Raw genomic sequence first — 23,650 nt, 5'->3', positions numbered from 1 at the left:
TCCCTTCATAATAAGAACCCCCAGGAGGAAGTCAGCACAGCACAGGGATATCATAAGCAGCCCCAGTAGAAATATGACACCGCTCAACCTCTTCAAAGAGGAGGGTAGGGGCATATAGTACGGTGTGCTTTTTTGGGTCAAGGAAGTGAGCCAAATGAATTAAGAAGGTCTGTGTGCTTGATTAAAAAAATAGTTTATAGACATATACATGGTCTACTGGTCACATGTGTTGAATTCCTCCGAGATCCATGCCTCATTCATTTTTAGAAATGTGAGGTAGTTAACACTGTGGTGAGCTAGGCGAGTACGCTTATCGGTCACAATCCCCCCTGCTGCGCTGAACGTCCTTTCGGACAGGACACTGGATGAGGGGCAAGCCAACAGTTCGATTGCAAATTGGGCAAGCTCTGGCCAGAGGTCAAGCCTGCCCACCCAGTAGTCTAGGGGTTCATCACTCCTCAGAGCGTCCACATCGGCCGTTAACCCAATGTAGTCGGACACCTGACGGTCTAGGCGTTCCCTGATGCTGGATCCGGATGACACCTGTCGATGGGTCGGCTGAAAGAATGACCTCATATCCGAAGTCACCAACACATCTTCAAACCGGCCTCTTCTTGCAGGCGCTGTTGGATTGGTACCCGCAAATCCTTCTCTGGGAGTGGGAATTGCTCCTCTGCCAGCGCACGCAAAAGCAGAATGCAGCATTTCTCGAAGCAAGGCCTGGAAGTGCTGCATTCTGACAGCCCTCTGCGACGGCGGTAACATTTCCGCCATTTTGTGTTTGTACCGGGGGTCTAAGTACGTTGCCACCCAGTACTGGTCCTTGACCCTCATGCTTTTTATACGGGGGTCCCTATTAAAACACTGGAGCATGAAGGCCCCCATTTGCACTAAAGTGGAAGCGGTGTGGTGGCCTGGCTCCTGCTCATCATCCAGGATAATGTCGTCCTCTTCATTCTCCTCTCCCCATCCTCGCACAACAGGGATCCCAGAAAGGTTTAAAGCATGCTCTTCTTGCTCCTGCTCATCCGCCCCGGCACCATCCTCCTCTGACTCCTCATCAGACTCCTGTTGTTGACTTGTCTCAGATAGAGTAGCCCCCCCTGGGAATTCATCCAGCATTGCGACTTCCTCATCTTCCCGCTCCTGCTCCTCCACAGCCTGATCAATGACACGACGCAATGCACGCTCCAGAAAGAAGGCATAAGGTACCATGTCACTGATGGCGCCATGGCTGCGACTGACCAGTTTGGTGATCTCCTCAAATGGCCGCAGAAGTCTGCATGTGTCGCGCATGAGCAGCCACTGGCGCGGTGAAAAAAAACCCAGCTCCCCAGAACCGTTTCTTTCGCAGAGTTCATACAGGTAGACGTTAACTGCACGTTTCTGCTGGAGCAGCCTATCAAGCATATAGAAGGTTGAGTTCCATCGCGTCGGGCAATCGCAAATAAGACGTCTGACCGGCAGATGGTGTCGCCGCTGAATGTCAGCAAGGCGAGCCATGGCCGTGTAAGATCTTCTGAAATGGGCCGAGATTTTCCTTGCCTGCCGCAAGATGTCCTGGACCCCAGGGTATTTGACAAGGAATCGCTGCACGACCAAGTTTAAGACGTGTGCCATGCACGGCACGTGCGTGATTTTGCCCTGTTTCAATGCGCTAAGCAGATTGGCACCGTTGTCACACACCACTTTACCAACTGTCAAATTGAGCGGTGTTAGCCACTCATCTGCCTGTGAACGCAAAGCTGAAAGGAGTGCCGGGCCAGTGTGGCTCTTTGCTTCCAGGCACAACAGACGCAGCACGGCATGGCAACGTCTCACCTGGCATGTGGAATAGGTTCTGGGGAGCTTGGGCGGTGCAGTGGAAGAGACGCTAGCAGCGGAAAAGGAGGAGGCAGCTGAGGAGGAGAGGGAGGAGGATGGAGTAGGAGGAGGAGAAGAAGAGTCAGGCCTGCATGCAATCCGTGGCGGTAAAACCAAATCTACACGGGTGCCACGGGTTACATGCTTGACGGCCGTCAGAAGGTTCACCCAGTGGGCAGTAAAACTGATATACCTTCCCTGCCCGTGTTTGCTAGACCACGTGTCTGTGGTCAGATGTATCTTGGCACCGACACTGTGTGCCAGAGATACATTCACTTGCCGCTGAACATGGCCATATAGCTCTGGGATGCCCTTCTCTGAGAAATACTTCCTTCCTGGGACCTTCCATTGTGGTGTTCCAATGGCCACAAATTTGCGAAAGGCCTCCGAGTCCACCAGTTTATATGGCAGTAGTTGGCGGGCTATGAGTTCTGACAAGCCAGCCGCCAACCGTTGGGCAAGAGGGTTATCCGGCGTCATCATTTTTTTACGCTCAAACATTAGGCCCACGGAAGCCTGCCTTTTTGCAGAAAAATGTGAGCTTGGCGTGATGGAAGGTGGAGTGGAGGACAATTGTGAGGAGAGAGGAGAAGGAGAAGTAGAAGACGAGGCTGGACGGTGAGAGCCTGCAGTGTGGCTTTGTGTGTTCCGTTGCTCCCACTGGGCTCGGTGATGGCTGCTCATGTGCCTTCTTAAGGCGGTCGTCCCTAGGTGAGTATTGGGCTTACCGCGACTAACGCGTTGACTGCAAAGATTGCAGATGGCAACGCTATTGTCAGCAGCGGACACGTTAAAAAAAGCCCACACTGCGGAGCCATGTGCCGGTGTCCTGGGAGCGCCAGATGTGACCGTACATGGTCGATGACTCGCTCCTGATACATTTGCAGTCTGCTTTGTCCCTGCTGTGCAATGTAAGTCATTGCTGCTTCTCCTCCCTATCTGCTGGTCCATATCTCCCTCTGAACTCCCCTCCTCTTCCTCTCTTGTGGGCACCCACGTGACATCACTAGACACGTCATCATCAACGTCACCTTCCCCACCGCTATAAGTAGAGATCTCGGAGTAGGCAGCAACACCGGGGACCAACCTCCTCCTTGGGCTGATCTGGGTACTGGCGTCAGACTGCTGAGTAGCGCTTGTTGCTACCTCCTCTTCCTGATCCAATACCAAGAGTGGCTGCGCATCAGAAATGTCCTCTTGATATGGATCGGAAAATAATTCCAGTGACTCAAGCGGAAGGTATGTGGTGGTGGTGGTGGTGGTCGTGTTGTTGGTGGTAGTGTCTTTGGGGGTGCACATAGCAGAGAGTGAAGAAGAGGGTGCAGATCGAGAGGATGAGGAGGGTGCAGAAGAGTAAGGCTGAGCGAGCCACTCAACCAAGTCTGGTGCATCCTTTAAAGTAATTGAACGCACCTTCTGCAACTTCCCACTTTGGCTCAAGCCTGTTGCTCCTGCCCTACCCCTACCACCCCTGCGGAAGGGCCTGCCTCTTCCTCTGCCTGTCATTTTTTAAATGACCCTGTGACAAAACTCTTAGTCCCTATACCGCTGAAGGACTGCTGCAGTATAGGTGAGCGGTCAGCAGTGGTGCACGTCAACCCTATCTATTGTGGACCGATAGCGGTCCTTACAGAACAGCAGACTGTACCGCACTCAAGCCTATGTACCGTAGCACCCTATACCAAGTTACCAGTCCTTATAAGAACTTTTGTGGACCAAGCAGGTTGTGTATTAGTGTTTAGCAGACTGTACGTCAGTCCCTATACCGCTGAAGGACTGCTGCAGTATAGGGCAGCGGTCAGCAGTGGTGCACGTCAACCCTATCTATTGTGGACCGATAGCGGTCCTTACAGAACAGCAGACTGTACCGCACTCAAGCCTATGTACCGTAGCACCCTATACCAAGTTACCAGTCCTTATAAGAACTTTTGTGGAACAAGCAGGTTGTGTGTTAGTGATTAGCAGACTGTACGTCAGTCCCTATACCGCTGAAGGACTGCTGCAGTATAGGTGAGCGGTCAGCAGTGGTGCACGTCAACCCTATCTATTGTGGACCGATAGCGGTCCTTACAGAACAGCAGACTGTACCGCACTCAAGCCTATGTACCGTAGCACCCTATACCAAGTTACCAGTCCTTATAAGAACTTTTGTGGACCAAGCAGGTTGTGTATTAGTGTTTAGCAGACTGTACGTCAGTCCCTATACCGCTGAAGGACTGCTGCAGTATAGGGCAGCGGTCAGCAGTGGTGCACGTCAACCCTATCTATTGTGGACCGATAGCGGTCCTTACAGAACAGCAGACTGTACCGCACTCAAGCCTATGTACCGTAGCACCCTATACCAAGTTACCAGTCCTTATAAGAACTTTTGTGGAACAAGCAGGTTGTGTGTTAGTGATTAGCAGACTGTACGTCAGTCCCTATACCGCTGAAGGACTGCTGCAGTATAGGGCAGCGGTCAGCAGTGGTGCACGTCAACCCTATCTATTGTGGACCGATAGCGGTCCTTACAGAACAGCAGACTGTACCGCACTCAAGCCTATGTACCGTAGCACCCTATACCAAGTTACCAGTCCTTATAAGAACTTTTGTGGACCAAGCAGGTTGTGTATTAGTGTTTAGCAGACTGTACGTCAGTCCCTATACCGCTGAAGGACTGCTGCAGTATAGGGCAGCGGTCAGCAGTGGTGCACGTCAACCCTATCTATTGTGGACCGATAGCGGTCCTTACAGAACAGCAGACTGTACCGCACTCAAGCCTATGTACCGTAGCACCCTATACCAAGTTACCAGTCCTTATAAGAACTTTTGTGGAACAAGCAGGTTGTGTGTTAGTGATTAGCAGACTGTACGTCAGTCCCTATACCGCTGAAGGACTGCTGCAGTATAGGTGAGCGGTCAGCAGTGGTGCACGTCAACCCTATCTATTGTGGACCGATAGCGGTCCTTACAGAACAGCAGACTGTACCGCACTCAAGCCTATGTACCGTAGCACCCTATACCAAGTTACCAGTCCTTATAAGAACTTTTGTGGACCAAGCAGGTTGTGTATTAGTGTTTAGCAGACTGTACGTCAGTCCCTATACCGCTGAAGGACTGCTGCAGTATAGGGCAGCGGTCAGCAGTGGTGCACGTCAACCCTATCTATTGTGGACCGATAGCGGTCCTTACAGAACAGCAGACTGTACCGCACTCAAGCCTATGTACCGTAGCACCCTATACCAAGTTACCAGTCCTTATAAGAACTTTTGTGGAACAAGCAGGTTGTGTGTTAGTGATTAGCAGACTGTACGTCAGTCCCTATACCGCTGAAGGACTGCTGCAGTATAGGGCAGCGGTCAGCAGTGGTGCACGTCAACCCTATCTATTGTGGACCGATAGCGGTCCTTACAGAACAGCAGACTGTACCGCACTCAAGCCTATGTACCGTAGCACCCTATACCAAGTTACCAGTCCTTATAAGAACTTTTGTGGACCAAGCAGGTTGTGTATTAGTGTTTAGCAGACTGTACGTCAGTCCCTATACCGCTGAAGGACTGCTGCAGTATAGGGCAGCGGTCAGCAGTGGTGCACGTCAACCCTATCTATTGTGGACCGATAGCGGTCCTTACAGAACAGCAGACTGTACCGCACTCAAGCCTATGTACCGTAGCACCCTATACCAAGTTACCAGTCCTTATAAGAACTTTTGTGGAACAAGCAGGTTGTGTGTTAGTGATTAGCAGACTGTACGTCAGTCCCTATACCGCTGAAGGACTGCTGCAGTATAGGTGAGCGGTCAGCAGTGGTGCACGTCAACCCTATCTATTGTGGACCGATAGCGGTCCTTACAGAACAGCAGACTGTACCGCACTCAAGCCTATGTACCGTAGCACCCTATACCAAGTTACCAGTCCTTATAAGAACTTTTGTGGACCAAGCAGGTTGTGTATTAGTGTTTAGCAGACTGTACGTCAGTCCCTATACCGCTGAAGGACTGCTGCAGTATAGGGCAGCGGTCAGCAGTGGTGCACGTCAACCCTATCTATTGTGGACCGATAGCGGTCCTTACAGAACAGCAGACTGTACCGCACTCAAGCCTATGTACCGTAGCACCCTATACCAAGTTACCAGTCCTTATAAGAACTTTTGTGGAACAAGCAGGTTGTGTGTTAGTGATTAGCAGACTGTACGTCAGTCCCTATACCGCTGAAGGACTGCTGCAGTATAGGTGAGCGGTCAGCAGTGGTGCACGTCAACCCTATCTATTGTGGACCTATAGCGGTCCTTACAGAACAGCAGACTGTACCGCACTCAAGCCTATGTACCGTAGCACCCTATACCAAGTTACCAGTCCTTATAAGAACTTTTGTGGACCAAGCAGGTTGTGTATTAGTGTTTAGCAGACTGTACGTCAGTCCCTATACCGCTGAAGGACTGCTGCAGTATAGGGCAGCGGTCAGCAGTGGTGCACGTCAACCCTATCTATTGTGGACCGATAGCGGTCCTTACAGAACAGCAGACTGTACCGCACTCAAGCCTATGTACCGTAGCACCCTATACCAAGTTACCAGTCCTTATAAGAACTTTTGTGGAACAAGCAGGTTGTGTGTTAGTGATTAGCAGACTGTACGTCAGTCCCTATACCGCTGAAGGACTGCTGCAGTATAGGGCAGCGGTCAGCAGTGGTGCACGTCAACCCTATCTATTGTGGACCGATAGCGGTCCTTACAGAACAGCAGACTGTACCGCACTCAAGCCTATGTACCGTAGCACCCTATACCAAGTTACCAGTCCTTATAAGAACTTTTGTGGAACAAGTGAGTTGTGAATGTTTAGCAGACTGCAGCAGAAGGGCAGCAGTCAAGTATAATATCCTTTCTATATTTGGAAGAAAGAATATTATACATGTACAAGCCTATTACTGTACCACTGATACCAGTCCTGAAAAGAACCTTTGTGGAACTAATAATAACAGCAAGTCTTTAAAATTACCCTCACTGCCTGACAACACTGCTTCCTTCCTGTCCCTATACAAATTGGCAAAAAAAGAGAACGATTAGTGGTTACTGGAACAGCTCTTTTGTGGACCTTGATAGTAACAGCTAATGATGATGATGATGATGATGATGATGAAAGACTAATCTGGCTGTCCCTGTAGCATACACCGTCCTTTCCCTTTCTCTAAACTAACAAAAGACACTCAGGCTGCTGCAAGAATCAGCAGCACAGCAAACCTATCAACACCTAACACCTATACCAGTCCTGAAAAGAACTTTTGTGTACCAAATAGCTAGTGGTTTATCTCTCCCTACTCCACACAGGAACCTGTCCCTATCGTAACAGAAGAAAGAATGTAAAATGGCCACCGGATCGGGTGTATTTATAGGTTAGGGGGAATGTACAAGTGTCCATGTGCTGTCATGTCTCAATTGGCTGTCCTGTATCACATGATAAACGTGTCACCAAAGGTTAAAGTTCTTGTATACATTAAACACGTAAGTCCGCCGCGGCGAACGACGGAAAAAGGCGTTCGAACGTGCGGACCGCGAATGTCGGAAATTCGCCGCGAAACGACCGCCGGGCGAAACGTTCGTCCATCACTAATCATGAAGTATCTACATTGTTTCATTGTGATCTAAACACTGCAATCTTTCATCACATATAAAGCCAAAGTGACCATGTTTGGAAGACACAACACAGGATCGCTTGTAATTTACTTCTTTATTTATATGTTTGTTTTCAAGAATTACACACTAGCCAACATTGTTATATATTTACATGCTGCAACTGTCTGCAATATAATTCAAGAAAATATCTCTTATGCGCTATTCATTTACAATCATGTTTACAACCTTGTGCCATATGAGGCTGGCTGCCTTTTGTTTTAATAAACAACAAATCAATATTTAGTTACCGTTCTCTTTCTCCAGTCCCAAAACATTAAAATAAAATGCATTATGTGCATATAAGAAAGGCTAAAATTCTAACAGTAAGGCCAATGATTGCTCATACAACAAAGCAATGTGGATGTAAATCAATTCCTTTCTTTTTCAGGTACTAAACATATTTGGAAAACACTTAATACCTCTCAGTTTTATTACTGAAATAAAATATGATTATTGCATAAAGTTAATGCAAAAAGTAAAGGTGTCAATAGACAGTCTAATTATTGGCCAAGAAAAGTCATGTTAGAGCTTACTTGCTAATAAATGTTTTGTGTGAATGCTTTGGACTTGCAGTCAACATTAATCCATGGATATAAGAAAAATGTTGGACTGGATCATGGGGTCTAATGATATCTCCACTAGTGAGTATATGAGGTTCTTGTATAACCATATATATTGTCTCCTACACAATAAAGCCTACACCAAATAGTATAGCCATCAGATTTGTCCATCTATGTACATGGTCAAATTTGTTACAGATTGCGCCGCAGAGAAAAGGTGGCAGATTGATCAATCTGTATGAGAAACAGTAAGGCTGCATTCACACTGGTGATTTAGGCTGATGCACATTGCAGCGGCAGGAATCTTCAGATTTCTGCAGTGGTTGAGAGCAGCTAGGTGTGACCGCCATCTCCTCTTATTATAATGACAGGGCACTGGTGGCCACATTTCTGCACAGACAGAAATTACCTGTGATGATCACTGCTGGACGCACACAAAGGGCAAGATCACTGCAAGTAATCACTGGTTATATGGACAGCCGCATATAGCTGTGACCACCGGTGACCTATCATTATGGAGAATAGGGCCAATGGCCACACCTAGACGATCACAGCAGCAGCAGGAATCAGAAGATTCTTGCTGCTGCAATTCTCACCAGCCTAAATCACCAGTGTGAATGCAGCCTAGTTGACAATGACAAGGAGTAAGTTTCTTAGACTATAAGGAATATACAAAGCTTATCATGTATTCCAAGATGGAAGCAAACATTGTACAGAAAATACATGTTCTTTGTACATGTTTTGATTACTTTAGTTTTTTTTTTGTATTTACTGTAATATAAAAATGACAATGTGTATTGTAAGGAAGCACTTTTATATTAAAAGAGAAATACAGTATTGCTTAACATTTGTACTAGGATGTCAGAATTTTTTTTTACTTGATTGTGTGAGATCCTTTTATGGGGTTCAAAACATCTGATAAAAGAAACAAACCTACACAGGGACTCTTCTTTCTGGCTTCATTTGAGATTTAGGACATTGTTTTTGTTTGCAGTGATACTGAATAATATATATAAAAAGTGAAAAACAGGACTACCTCGGCGCTTATGGAACCTTCAACTTTAAAACATAAATATTTGCAACATTTCCAAGAGATAGCAGCCACTTAAATTCGTAAACTGTATAAATAAAAAATAGTAAATGTCCACAGGCAATTCAATAGGTACCTATATATACCATAGCAGTGCTACTGTCATTAATTGTTATGACCAGCTTTCATACAGTATTCACATATGAGAAAAGATGTATAACAGAGGGTGATAGCCAGTCCAAAAGACACAGGTGGTGATATAAATGTGGAATTTTTTGAATCCTGTGCTGCAAGAAACGCTGCAGTGTGTAGCATTGGATACTGCTGGATTTTACTAAAGTGTGTCAGTAGAAATCATAATAAAGTATTTAAAACTAATTTACGGTATTTGGAGCGTTTTTTCCCTTATCTGTGTACACTGTGGAGATGATTTGCAACGCTGACACTATCCAGGAAGGAGGATGACGGTCATTTAAAAACATTCCAATGGTTGATGTTTTTAACTCTCTGGTGAGTGTGAACCCTTAGGGGGAGTGTGACACACGGTTTGAGGATCTCTGGTGTGAGGTGCACTTCAACAAATTCCAAATTCCACATTTATACCACCACCTGTGTCTTTTGGACTGGCTATCACCCTCTGTTATACATCTTTTCTCATATGTGAATACGTTATGAAAGCTGGTCATAACAATTAATGACAGTAGCGCTGCTATTGTATATATAGGTACCTATTGAGGTGCCTGTGGACATTTACTATTCTTTATTTATACAGTGATACTGAATAGGCTTAGCTTCCTTGGTTCCATATAGTCAAGAAATGGCCTCTGTTGAAAGAGCTGTAAAGCTCTAAAGTATCAGACCTCATGATGTAGTCCTTAAAGAAGGAAGACCGGGTGAAGATGGCAGCATCGGGAATCTATGACAGTGCGGGAGGGATCCACTTTACAGGTATGTCTGTCATAATGTACTAGTACGCGATGCATACTAGTACATTATGACTTAATCCTGCAGGGGGGCCCACCTTATTTGTATTTCAGTGGCGGTTTACTATCACTTTAATTTAGGTTTGGGCTCATCAAAGAACTCTGATACTAAGGTGATTTGGGTATCACATAGGAAACATACAAGAAACACTGGCAACCTGTTCAGTACTTCATTTTGTGTTTAGGCATTGTTGTAGTGAACTAGCTTACCCTACTGCCATTTGTCAGTATTCTTGTTAGTTGAGATGCATGCTTATGATGCAGGAGACCTATTTTCTTCCATACAGAAAACAAATATCAGTCAGATGTTTCTCCCAGCCATCAGTCAGATTCAAAACTGCTGTGAAGGTGATACAGGATGCACAGTGATAAGAAGTTACACAGTGCATGTTTAAAACATTACACTCCCAGTGCACACTTCAAGAAGATGAATACAAGTTTAATTCAGATCATTATAAAAAAAAAGCTCAGATTATGGAAATCTCAATGGAAATGTTTTACTTTAGTGCAGCTAGGGTTCATGTGGACATGTATTGTTATCCTACCTGGGACTTGCATTTGGAACACACCTCAAACACAGGTCAGCAAATTCCTTAGACTTTAATTGAGCATTTCACAGCCTGCATCTGATCTGCTTGTATCGATTATATTGCCTGCATTTTTTTGGACACCGTTTTGATTTACTTTATTAACTGGTGCACAGAGAATCTGGTGCATCTTTTCATAGTAACCTATCAGCTACTGGGTTTATTGTCAAAGCTGAATTAGACAAGTTCAAGTTTGAAGCTGATTGGTTACTATGCACAGCTGCACCAGATTCCCCGTGCACCAGTTTTAGTAAATCTCCCCCTGCATGTCCTAATAAGGTGCATTTGAACTGCAGGAAAAAGCAAGTCAAACACTGCTTTATCATGTCAATCTTTACATTTTCCATTCAAATGCAGCTGTGTGCGATGGTATGGAAAACACAGCATTTGACGTGAAAGCCTGCGGATATGAGAGTTTAGCATTTGCTAGATAGCATTGGTAGCTCTCTACTTGGGCTCAGTTGACATTTCTGTATATTACTGTATTTGTTACACACAATTAGACAGTTATAGAACAACAGGGTCATCTTTTTTATGCAAATGGTTGGGTTTCAAAGGCCTAAGGCATAACCCTTTAAGTAAATCATCTGCTAATTATGTTCTTTAGGTTCATTAAAAAACAGAAGTGGAAGACTCAGGATTAAATGATGACTGTGAGAACCATTAAAAGTTCCAGATTCTATACTAGCTATGAGGTGTTGAACTCAGTTAGTTAGTATGAACTAACTAACAAATTACGTGAATATGTACATTACCCATGTAGGTTTTGTAAAGGTGCTGGGGTGGGAGAGAAGAAACCCTATGTAAGCTTCTAATTGTTCTTTTCAGCTTGCATAGGGCAGTTGACTCTCATCCCACCCTATATGACAGGTTATTGAAGGCTAGGTGCATATATGCCTTTGGTGGAGTGAGAATTAAAGTGAACCTGTTACCCATGCAGCACAAAGCACAGGGTCACTTTTAAGCTAAATATTCACAGATGGAATACAAACTGTACGTTATAACTATTTTAGTATATATGTCATTCTGCAAGGTCATTCTTTGCCAGCCATACCCTTATCCTGCACTGCAGCATCAGGACAGCTTACTTTAGCATATGGAAAAGTCCACAGTTAGTTAACTGGATGTGAGCTTTCTATGTAGAGTTTAGCTTTAGAGTTGCAGTATATACTGTAGCTTTTAAAAGAAAAAAGAATGCATACAAGCTGTTGTAGGCTCTTTATTGCAATGAAATGATAGATCAGTAAGTAAAGAAGACTTTTACTCAGAGAGTCATGGCTGCTATCTAGGGATTGCTAGAGAGCTGTAACTATGGTTGAGCATCAGTGTAGTCCAAATCTGGAAGGCAGGTGTCAGTGCCAGGCCAGTTGAGGGGGTGAAGGATTCCCTATTTTGCAGCTGCATGTGCGCACAGGGATGGGGATGCTCATGACATCATTATCATAAATCTCCAACTGGCAACTAATTGGCACTGACAGCTGCCTTTTGGGTTTGGACCAGACGTAAGCTCATCCTTAACTGCGATATTCAATATAGAGTTTACAACAACCTCTATGCAAAGATACTGTTAGGCAGGGTAGCAAGAGAAATGGCATAGTTAACTTTAAATAAGCTTCTGGATATAATTGGGAGACATTTAGCCCTTACCTCTAACATGGTTGATAGAAATTAATGCAGGTTCTTAAATTTAGCAAAGATAGAAAAGTTACTTTAGAACTTTTTTTTCCTAAAGTATCTGGCTGATTGCCTGCAATTCTATGAGTTAGTCTGTTTCCTTAATGTTGTCATTTGTTTTGCCACACCAAAAAAACTCGACATATTGGTAATACTATGAGGTTTGTGGCATAGTTATAGTATAATGACCTATATAAACCCTGCCGTTAATTTTATTTTATTTTTTATTCTGAACTCTGATTGTGTATTGTGAAAAGCAATGCTTAATTTGTCACTTTTAAGCCCTTTATACTTTTTTGTTATTAATATTTATTATTATTTTAAATAAATGCAATTGATAGTCTATGTTAAAATGAAAGCTGAATATTGGAAATGTTTTACATCCACAAAAGATATAATAACACTAAAAAAGTTATACATTGTGTAATGAGTAATATAGATAACATAATAAGCATTAATATGATGTTATAAACATGCAAATAAAATATATAATGAAGTTGTTGAAAAATCATGAGGATAAAAGATTCCCATCCCATGTTACTGTGAAGGCTCATATAAATGCCTTACATTTTATTTTTAGTGTGTTCAATATATTGGCTCATATGGTATTATAATCTTAAAAGGTCTGCAACATAATATCTGGTCCAAAGATTATAAGTGTGTTTTAACAATATATCTGCGGGGCACTGTGGGAATTAAACCCAGGAATTAGATGATTTGATGGCAGTGATCTGAGGACTTCCTACATGCTTAACAATAGCATGATCCTAATACATCACATAGAAAGACAAAATTATTAGGGAACTAGGGAACTCCAGTATCAGTGCTGCATATGATCTAGCAATCAAGGTGCATTCAACAAAAAGAGAATTGATCATGCATTTAAACAGGTGCATTCCCTGGGGAGAACTATTGCTCTGGAGGGTAGGCTGCCTGTATTCAAAAGTGTTGTAAAGCATCTCTACACAACAGAAGCAGGGAATGAGAGATCTAACAGTACTATGTAAGAATATCTGCAACTTGTTCAAAAAGTCCAATCATCTGTATGATTGTAGAGTTGAAAACAAATAAAACATAATCTCTCACAGGCTGCATACCCTGCTTCTGTAAAGGTGGAAGGAATAGTATCATGATGTGTATCTTAACCAACCTAATGCCTGACAGCAGAAGAGTGATATGATGACATTGCCCGTGCACTTCAGGAACTATATCACACAAGTGATACTGAGCCTACCTTGCAGTGCTTTCCTTTAGGAAGAGCAATGGTGTTCACAAAACATCAGCTTACCTTTAGGAAAAGCATTTCTGGGCATATATAACCTGGTGCCCAACATCACCTGAATGAAATTGTACATTCCAGGCAGCCAGCCTGTACTATTAAAACAATTTATTGCTCAATTGTTACTTTTGTGTAGAGTGAAGAGGTTCTGAAGTGGATTGGAGCATTGGTAATAATGCTAGTCAGTTTTATTGTACACTAGATAGACTTACTTACAGAGTAATGCGATCCAAATAACTCATCAGCCAGCAAGTGGCTGAATTGATTCAGATGTTGTATTAAAAGTAACTTACCAACAAAAGTCAAATATGGTCATATATTTATAGAAATCAAAAGATAAATAATATAGCATATATTGACCTTGTCTTAAGGCACATCCCTAAATTGAAAAAAAAAATAATAATATTATTTTGCTTTCTTGTAAACTTTAAAAGAAAGCTTTCCCAAGTTACCCTGCAACCATTAAATGACTAACAATTATATGTAGATTAAATCTAAAATATTAATTAAATACTATTTTTCTAGTCTACAAACTTAAACAAAGACAAAACAAAAAAAGTTTAATCTACATGTCTTACATTTTTATTGGGCTATATTGTTTTCTTGATTGTCAATATATTTTTCTTCATTCTAATTGATGCTAGTTATTTTACAGTGCAGTGTTTGTACATTCAAAAGCTGGTAAACTGGATGGAAATATTTTATTCTCATAATGTGTTATGATTCTACCCACTAACATACAAATTTCAGACCAGCTTTCATCCCACTGTTAAAACAGTTTCTTACAAAGATATATTATATCCGCTTATAATGTCCTCTTTATTAGCTCTCACAAAAAAAACAAAAAAAAAAAAAAAAAACAAACATGCAAGCAGAATGGTAATTTTGTTACTAAAGCAAAGCATTCTTTTCTGCAGACCAGACATAGGTGAGTACAGAAAGCCATTGTGAAATAAAATATAGCAATTTTCGTTATTTACACGTAGGCTAGAACACTTTAACTGAACTTTATCATTTTTGCCTTGCTATTAAGTACAAATAAGAATTTAAAAATGTCTTAAGAAATTCTTTACCTTATTTACAAATGGTTAGCTTTAATGGGTGCTCACATCATATGACCTATGTACAGGTATAGCAAAATTTAAAGCATCACTACAATTACAGTGAATTATTATTTACAACACTTTAATCTAATTTCTAAAAATCATCATATTTTTGCTTCTCTTGGTAGTTTAGAAGTTGAATGTATTGTTCATTTCACTGATTATCAGCATTGATATAAAAAAAATAGGAAATAGACAAGCAATGAGAAGATTAGTCTAATGGACGATGCAGCGGGATTCCTAAATTACTAATATACATTGTATTGTTGTGTAATTAAAGGGGTTGTGTCAGGCAGTTTCAACATGTGACTCCTTCACTGATACAGAGTGTTATTTTAGTGCTAGGAGTGAATAGGTAACAACAGAAATGTGTTCTTTACGGGCTATTAAATACTGCATTTCCCTGATATTCACAGTAGCATGATCAACATAAAAAAAAATGATATTAAATTATACCCCATAATACCATTGGGCCTCTGTGTGACTAATTTCTCCATTAAGAATGCCATGATAGTCTGTAGCCTTCCACTTTTTCTCCAAATATATCTGTTGTATTGTAGAGCCAGCCATGAGAACCAGCAAGAAATTAGCACCAAGTTTGACAGGTATTGAAAGCACTATAAACATTGATTCAGAATTGTTGCTGGGAAAACACCTTGTTCTCATCATAGTATCAACTTACCAATCCACTTAACATCTTTCCACGTTTTGCCTACACAACCCCTTTAATAGTGCAGTCAAGAATGCCCAATTTACAAGATATAGCCATAAGGTTCCTTTAATCAGTTACCATAAGGAAAGTGTTATTATTATTGAACCATAAAAAATTGGTATTAGCTTATTCCTTTGATCATCCACCACTCACATACACATACATGGTTTGATATATATATATATATATATATATATATATATATATATATATATATATATATATACTTATATTGATCACCTAGCTACAATTCAAGTACTGGAAACTTAACTGAGATGTGAGTCTGGATTTTATACCCCTTCTACAACTGAGTATAAATAAATTATGACTAGACAATGGGATTCCTGTATTATGCAGTTGGTCAATTTGCTTCTACATAGTTTGTGCTTTTTTCATAAATTAAATAAATGTGTCTTATTTATATATTCAATGTAAAAATGTTCTAGAATTATATAACCTCTTTACATACATTTATATATCTATATATATTTAAGAATGAGAAAAGATTGTATCTATAGACATTGTAAAATAATTTACCCAATAATACCCTGCATTTGTATTGAATATAAACAGAACATTCTTCATGGATTCTTCACAGACACATAATGCAATGAGTTCTTTAGATTTGGAAATGCATACTATCATACTTGCTAGCAGTCATTTACAACATGTATTTACAAACACATCTCTTTAAAGCTGTACCATAAAATAGTCCATAGTTAAACTTTACATTTGGAAAGGTCATCAGCACATTGCTCTGCAATATGTTGCAAACCCACCAATACTCTGAAAAAAGTATTAAGCTCTGCTTCTGACCTCTGAACATTCAAAAACACCTTATTTGCTGGATTGTCGCCTTGCTTAACAATTTTGTTAGCAATTAAGTTTCACAAATGCATTTTGGCAATGCATTCCATTTGCCTGAATGTTAAGGAAAACATTACGTTTCATGTTTCCTTTATAATATGGCTGTTTCTGAATGTCATTACTTTGATTGGCTCTGAGATCTTTATACAAAGAACAAAGTCGCCTCTAGAAATTCTGAATGAAATTGTCTCTATTCTCAATGGAACTGCTCTTCTTTTGATGTTCATATGGACATTGTGGCCTAGATTAATAAAAGAAAGAAATATATATTTAAGGTCTGCTATATTTCTGTCTATTGTTACAAAAATAAATGATTTTTTTTAACTTGCCATAACCCCGAGGTAAATATATTTAAAGATATATATGTTTTGGAGTGTGCAATGTTTTAGAGTTTGTTTTAGTATTTGGAAGAAGCAATATGATGCTGTGAGTCAAATCGACCGATCAGAATGCAGTTTTCCTTGGCCTGAAATTTTCGATAAGTTTTCTACTTCAAACAACATAACTAAATGCAGCATATGAATTTAGAGGCACTGTTGATAACCAATGTGCTGTATACAAATCTGGAAATACAGGTTTTTATACAGAAATCTATAGCTAGATACTACTACATGTGAAAATACAGTAGCATAATATGAATACATATATTTGGCTAGGACAAGCATTATTTTAATAGGAAAATCAGGTGTCTTAATAATAATGATAGTGCTAAGGATTACCAGGGCCCACTCATATAATTATGGACATATTATAATATTGCTAAGAAAGAACATTTTGTACCAGTCCTGCAAATCTGTATCTACTTCAAATATCCAATTGATCTAAGAGTTTAAAAAAAATAGACATTTTCTCTAACTTGATAGGATGTTTGAAGCATACCCAGGTTAGCATGATTGGTGTTAAGGTTCTAATAGACAATGACAATAGGCAATGTTATCACAATTTCTTTATCTCCTATTAAAGCCAATAACTCTCTAAAGGGCATGTATGTTTGAAGCAGTGAGTGTGATATTCACTGAAATGTCACTACAAGTGACTCTTTCTTGTGGATGTGGTATAAATTTGAAAGAACGATTGATCGTCTGTAAATGTGTGAATACTCCACTTAAAAAAAAAAATTGCACTAATTTTACAAAACATCTATAGGAAAATTTAAAATTTCAAATAGAATAAAGTAGTATAAAAAGAGGAGGGCAAAATTAAATACATGTTAATGCATTGGAGCAAAGTAGGTGCCCAGAAACTTGGCTCAAATACAATGAAACACAAATGTGTAAGTCATAAATTTACTCGATTTTGGCTAATTATAAGACTTGCTTGATGATACAGATATTTCACATAGATTTAGCATAATTGGTTGCAATAATAATAGTAGTTGTAGTAGATAACTATAATGGTTTATTGTGTGTATTTAGATCCAGGGGCAAAAAAAAAACAAAAAAAAATGAAATGTTGTCCAATTTGGATATCTGTTGAGACCCTTCTAAGTAATCCACACACAGAGGTGATTTTTCAGCAAGGGGTGGGTGAAGTCACAGCTTAGCATCAATTAAAAAAAAATATTAAACACCTAGTTAGTCATGTTGCTCCCTACCACTTAACATAAAAATGTCCCGTATTGCAATTTAACGATAGATTCTTGATAAAAAATGTTTAAATGGCATAGTAACAGAAATAATAGCACACCTTAATTCATGTTCTGTTTCTTTTAGTGAAACTAAGCTCCAGGTGAAAGGAGTTAGCATGTAAGCAGGAAGCATATATAAGGTGATTCTGAATCATGCTGAAGGATGTCTTCCTATGCTTCCCTTGTAACTTTGTGTACCCTATGCACAGAGCCCTCTAATAATGCTAGCATGCAATATGTAAGGAGCTGATACAGTCCCTTATCTCAAAAAGCAGGCAAAGCTGATAAATGTGGCACTTGGTTAAGGAAGCAGATTGGCTACAACATGTACATTCTATTCATGAGTTTACATTCTGTATTTTTCCTATGGTAATTCTAAATCCACATTCTAGTGTACAGTGTATTCATGCTTTCCATGACAATATGATCCACAAGCACATTAAAATATAAATCAGCATCTCATGGTTCTGAATGAAGTAGACTATGAACTTTACAATTTTCAAGTCACCTTTAGAATACCATGACCAAGACTAGCAATTACCACATATAGGCTGCATGCTACATATTTCTGTGTAGCATTGTTTAACCAAAAATAGACATGGAACATTGAAAACAAAATGACTAAAAGAGAACGATCATAATTACAGTCCCTTAATGAAGATGGCCATTCTATTTTTAAAGTGTATGTCTAATATCTTTAGCAATGAGCTTCTCTTATTATTATCCTTTTGCTTTGTTAAATGGTCTTCTAAAAGCGGTTTTGTTATATCGGTTTCATAATTGAAAAAAAGGCCTGATCTTGTAATAAATTCAGAGCTGGACTGTGTCCTATGCACACTTTGTTACCTCACAGGGTTCTGTTAGCTCTCCCTGTTCTTGTCTTGGCCTACTAAGCAACTACTCTCTAAGCTGTGGAGATGATAATACAAATTCATAAATTTAGCTACAGACAACTAGGCAGGGTTGACATACTTTCCTACAATTTCAGTCAAGAAAATCCTATGGAAATTAAGGCAGGCCATAGACGGTGTGAATTTCTTTCCTTCAACCATGAGTTGAAATGAGTGCATGATTCCCCTATCATCAGTGACAGTGCTGGTCATATTGGTACATTCAGCCTGCCCATACATGGTTCACATCTCAGCCAGGTTCCTGCTGAACCGGCCAAGATTCAAACTGTCTATGGCCGGTCTAAAAGCTGAGTGCAATTTTGGTAAATCAGCAGGTATTTTTCTGCACTTACAGGGATAACTCTTTAAATAGATAACGCATTTGCAAATGTGGATGTGCTGACGAGATATACTGCATATTCTTTTCATCCTGACATACATTTTAAGGAAGAAAAGACATCAATTGATTATATCATAATTATTATATTGTTTTTCTTTTCAGATTACACTCTGCTCCACAAACTTTTGTTAGTTGCATATAAATAAACTGTTGTCCATATTTTTGACTATTGCTATGGTCTTATTTAAAATGTGCTATAATTTGAATCTTTTTTGAGGATTTATTTATTGATGCACTTATTGCCAATGATATTCAAATAAAGATTGTGCTGACCTAAAATAATTGATATTTTCATCTATAAGTCATTATAGTTTTTAACGAAAAAGCAATAATGTATTAAGAAACTATACATAAAATGTGGCAAATGCAAAAAAAAATGGTCATTAGCATTGTAAAGAACTTCAACAAGAGGCACAACATTTTTCAAGTTTATGTGTATAAAAAATAAATTAGCAATACAAGTAAAATATCTACGAAAACAAATGTAGGTGCAATAGATATGTTAGCTTGTTATTGGAATAAAGGTTTAAGAAGAATGAATAGTTAATATCATATGCATTTTTCAAACGTAAAGTTTCATGTAAAGTATGAGTCATTCTTCAGCACACTTTATGCACACAGGGAAAAGCCTTATCATGTATATAAAAGCAACCTTGGAAATCCTAAAGTAGATGGAAGGTGATAATGCTTCTAATGAGTCTTCAAAGACTTTATACATACAGAATGGTGAAACGTGCCAGCAACTAAGGTGTTTTAAACAGCTTGTGTCCTGAATTTTTTTTCCTAAGCCCCACTTCTTGTTTCACACATAAACAGAACAGACATCCAGTTCTTGTCTACTGCATGGCTTTTAGTCTTAGTTCACGTAATATAGCCAGTAGACAATGTTGAAGAATGAAAAAACCACAGGAAAGATCATGCGTGACCATCTGTCAATAGCATTTACATCAGTCAAGTCAGGTATGGTTATTTTCAACTGGGATGCACGTCTCCGTAGTCTGCTTTTTTTTTGTACCACATGTCGTTCTAAGGCATTGCGTCCAAAGCTATGCCTTGGTAATCCGGCTTTTCGGTACTGAATGCTGGAGGTGTCATAAGCTAGCATGGTGTTTCTTGGATCACCAAGACCCATAACAGCTTCTGATGCTGCCATCTCATTTTTAATTTCAAGTGTGCTAAGCAAAATATTTTCATGTGGGTCCATCTGAGAAAGGATAAAAACAAGAGTCATAAACTTTTTACCTTGATATGTTGGTATCAATTTTACATTATTAAAGAAAAAGAAAACAGGATAGTAAGGTTGCAAAATCACACTAAATGCATGAGCTATAGAGTCAATATACAGTATCAATGACAATAACAAATAATATAATAATAGTATAACTGAATAGAACATACATTTATCGGCATATGACACACAAAAAATCAGGGGAAAATCGTGGGTGCGTGTTATACACCAATCCCCCGCCGTTTCAAAGCTTCTCTGCCACTCTCGGCGGCTTTCGCCTTTTTTCGGCCACACTTAGGCCATTCTCGGCTATTTTTGGCTGCACTCGGCCATTCTTGGTGGCTTTCGGAAAGCCAAAAATAGCCGAGAACGGCCGAAAATAGCCAAAAGCCGCCATTCAGATACACAGGACATCCGCTCTGTATCTCGGCGGCGCCATTTTTAAACGGCAAAGACACAGACAAGGCTGCAAATGACTGACAAGGCTGCAATGGAAGACTGCAAATGACTGACAAGGCTACAATGCAAGGCTGCAAATTACACTGACAAGGCTGCATTATTGGCCATTTAAATGTAAGTTTTTTTTTCCTTAAACTTCCCTCCTAAAAGTTTTTTTCTTTTAAATTCCCTCCTAAACTTGGGGTGCGTGTTATACGCCGATACATAAGGTAATAATAATAATAATCATCAAATAAATTCATTTAATTCTTTAATGGAAAAATTATCTCTGAAATACTTTTTCTGGAATCTCTTCTGAAGTGCTGTAGGGACTAAAATTCAGACAGATCCACTGAAAGAAAACTGTACCAGAACATTTGTACCCAAAGTGTTCCAAAGTAGTGATCGAAGGATTGTTGCTCTGGCATTTGGTGCCAGAGGAAGCACAGTTTTTGCTGAAAAAGTATTTAAGGACAACTTGTTTATTTTGACTTTACATAGCGAAACTAGCCCCAAAAAAACTATTTCCACTGCATAATTATGCAGCTACAGTGTGTAATGTAATATACAGTATGCGCCACTGTGTTTCACAGCAGTATATGCCACTGCCCACCATCTATGGTAAATAGAGTCGGGCTGAATGCTTCTCCATCACTCATGAGAAGCCTTGTATTTTTACTAATGCATACAAGCCTTCCTTTGATTGGCCAATGTGGAAAGGTGGGCGAATGACTTCATGATCTCCACGGGAAGGCACCCATAAGGCTCCTGCTGTGTTTTACAATGTGCACAACATTTGCATAACTATTTAATAGAAATAACTTGTTTGGACCAGCTTGGACCAAACAAACTATTTAACATGATAGCAAACCTTAAATTGAACTCTAAAGGGTTAGTTCACCTTTACAGGAAATTTGAAGGTGATCTAACATCAGACCCCCTCCCAGTCCCTGCTATACATACCTTCCATAAACCTAAGCTGTCAGGGTTTCCGCAAGTCACTCAACAGATCCAGGAATTTGAAATCCCTTTGCTTTCCCTCCTTTCTGTCCAGCACTGCCAGAATGGACCAGACAAATTCTAATTGGACAGCACTGGATGGTGCTGTCCATGCACCAATCAGAATCTGTCTGGTCTGTCCATACAGCACTAGATGGAGCTGGATGAAGCAGTAGGGATTTAAAATTCCTGGTCAGGTGGAGCATCTTGCAGTAGCCTGACAGCTCAGGGTTGCATGAGATAAGTACAGCAGGGACTAAGGGGGGGGGGGGGGGGGGGTCTGGTGTTAGGTCACCTTTTTAGATATTATGTAAAAATTAACCCTTTACATCAAAGGAACTGCATGAGTGATTTTGAGCAGACCATTTTGAGGGGCCAGATTAATCACTCAGATTACATAGCCACGCTGGCAGTGGCTATGGTTAAAGTAATACAATTACATACCTTATTAATTTCCATTCTCATTTGCTCATTATTGGCACTAGCAGCCCTTTCTGCTGCCTTCTTTTGCCTCTGTGGTCCCCTACCAAAAAATATGTAGTTGACCAATGCATACTCCAATAATGCCATAAAGACAAACACAAAGCAACCCATGAGATACATATCAATGGCTTTCACATAGGGGATTTTAGGTAGTGTTTCTCGAAGGTGAGTGTTGATGGTTGTCATAGTGAGAACAGTTGTGATTCCTAAAAAAAAAGAAAAATAACGCTATTTACATAATTATTAAAAAAAAGGGTTATGCAAATATTCAGTTAATAGTTTTAGTTTTTTTTATGTTGTCCTAATTTTTACCTGAATATGCATGTATATGCATGTATTAAATCAATGAATAATTAGTACAATAACAATCACTACATTATTTAATGTACAATGCTGTCTATCTTTCTAGCAGAACAATGAATTCGAAGATATTTCTTAATCTGCACTGCACATCGCTCACAGACATATAGTTTAGACTTGACAGAGTTTAATCACATGATAAATATACGCATTTATATGCTGGACCCTGAGGTGTATTGCTTGGAGCTTTCAACCCTTGACTCACTTTGCCCATCCTGAAGTATAGTAAATGCTAAATGGAAAGATTTGCAAATAGTGAAATACCCACTGGCTGTCACATTTTCAGTTAATTATGGTGTACACTTTATCAACATAGTTTCTACTGAAACATATCCACTTAGTGCTAGCAGTTTGTTATTTACAGGTTTCTTGTCTAATGCATTGATCTTGGTCTTAGGCTGGGTTCACACTGGTTTGACACGACGATTTGATCTGAAATTGCCCTGCGATTTCATATCTAAAAAAATTCATACCAGACCCTAAATCAGAGCACGCAGCCCGACAGGTCAGGAAAGTGGGGATGACCGAGTGCCCCCCCGTACCATAACAGGCCACTTTCCCCCTACATGCCCCCCACCCCAAAGCACCTTGTCCCCATGATGGGGACAAGAGTCTCTTCCCAACAACTCTGAGTGGTGTTTTTTTGGGTCTGCAGACGGGGTGCTTATCGGAATCTGGAAGCCCCCAGATCCCAGCCCCTATGTAAATGAGTATGGAGTACCCCTAGCCATTCACCAAAGAATGTGTCAAAGAAATAAACCAGAACTCAGGTTTTGACAAAGTCCTTTATTGAAGCAGCTCCATCATCTCTTCTTCCTCCAATTTCTTCTCCCTCTGATGATGTCTTCATCCTCCAGTTCCTTTCACTGCGCTGATATCGTCTTCCCCTGGTTCTTCTTCTGGTTCTTCTCTCCGCTGA

At 40.3% G+C, this 23,650-nt stretch overlaps 1 protein-coding gene across 1 annotated transcript in view; it reads right to left on the bottom strand.

Annotated features, from left to right (window-relative positions):
* Nucleotides 1-7,547: 7,547 nt before the first annotated feature.
* GABRB2 (gamma-aminobutyric acid type A receptor subunit beta2) overlaps nucleotides 7,548-23,650 on the bottom strand; it is a 595,464-nt gene continuing 579,361 nt past the window's right edge. Inside the window, exons 8-9 of the mRNA XM_077474103.1 lie at nucleotides 22,333-22,577; nucleotides 7,548-20,427 (exon numbers count right to left, since the gene is read on the bottom strand). Coding sequence (XP_077330229.1) covers nucleotides 20,080-20,427; nucleotides 22,333-22,577 — 593 coding nt within the window. The 3' untranslated portion in view covers nucleotides 7,548-20,079. The remainder of the gene's footprint in view (nucleotides 20,428-22,332; nucleotides 22,578-23,650) is intronic.

The sequence above is a fragment of the Lithobates pipiens genome, unplaced genomic scaffold, assembly GCF_037356315.1.
Source record: "Lithobates pipiens isolate NorthernLeopardFrog02 unplaced genomic scaffold, aLitPip1_a1.2 Scaffold_8, whole genome shotgun sequence".
NCBI classification, from domain to species: Eukaryota; Metazoa; Chordata; class Amphibia; order Anura; family Ranidae; genus Lithobates; species Lithobates pipiens.
The sequence above is the reverse complement of the archived record's forward strand: the minus strand, read 5'-3'. Positions and strand labels throughout refer to the sequence as shown.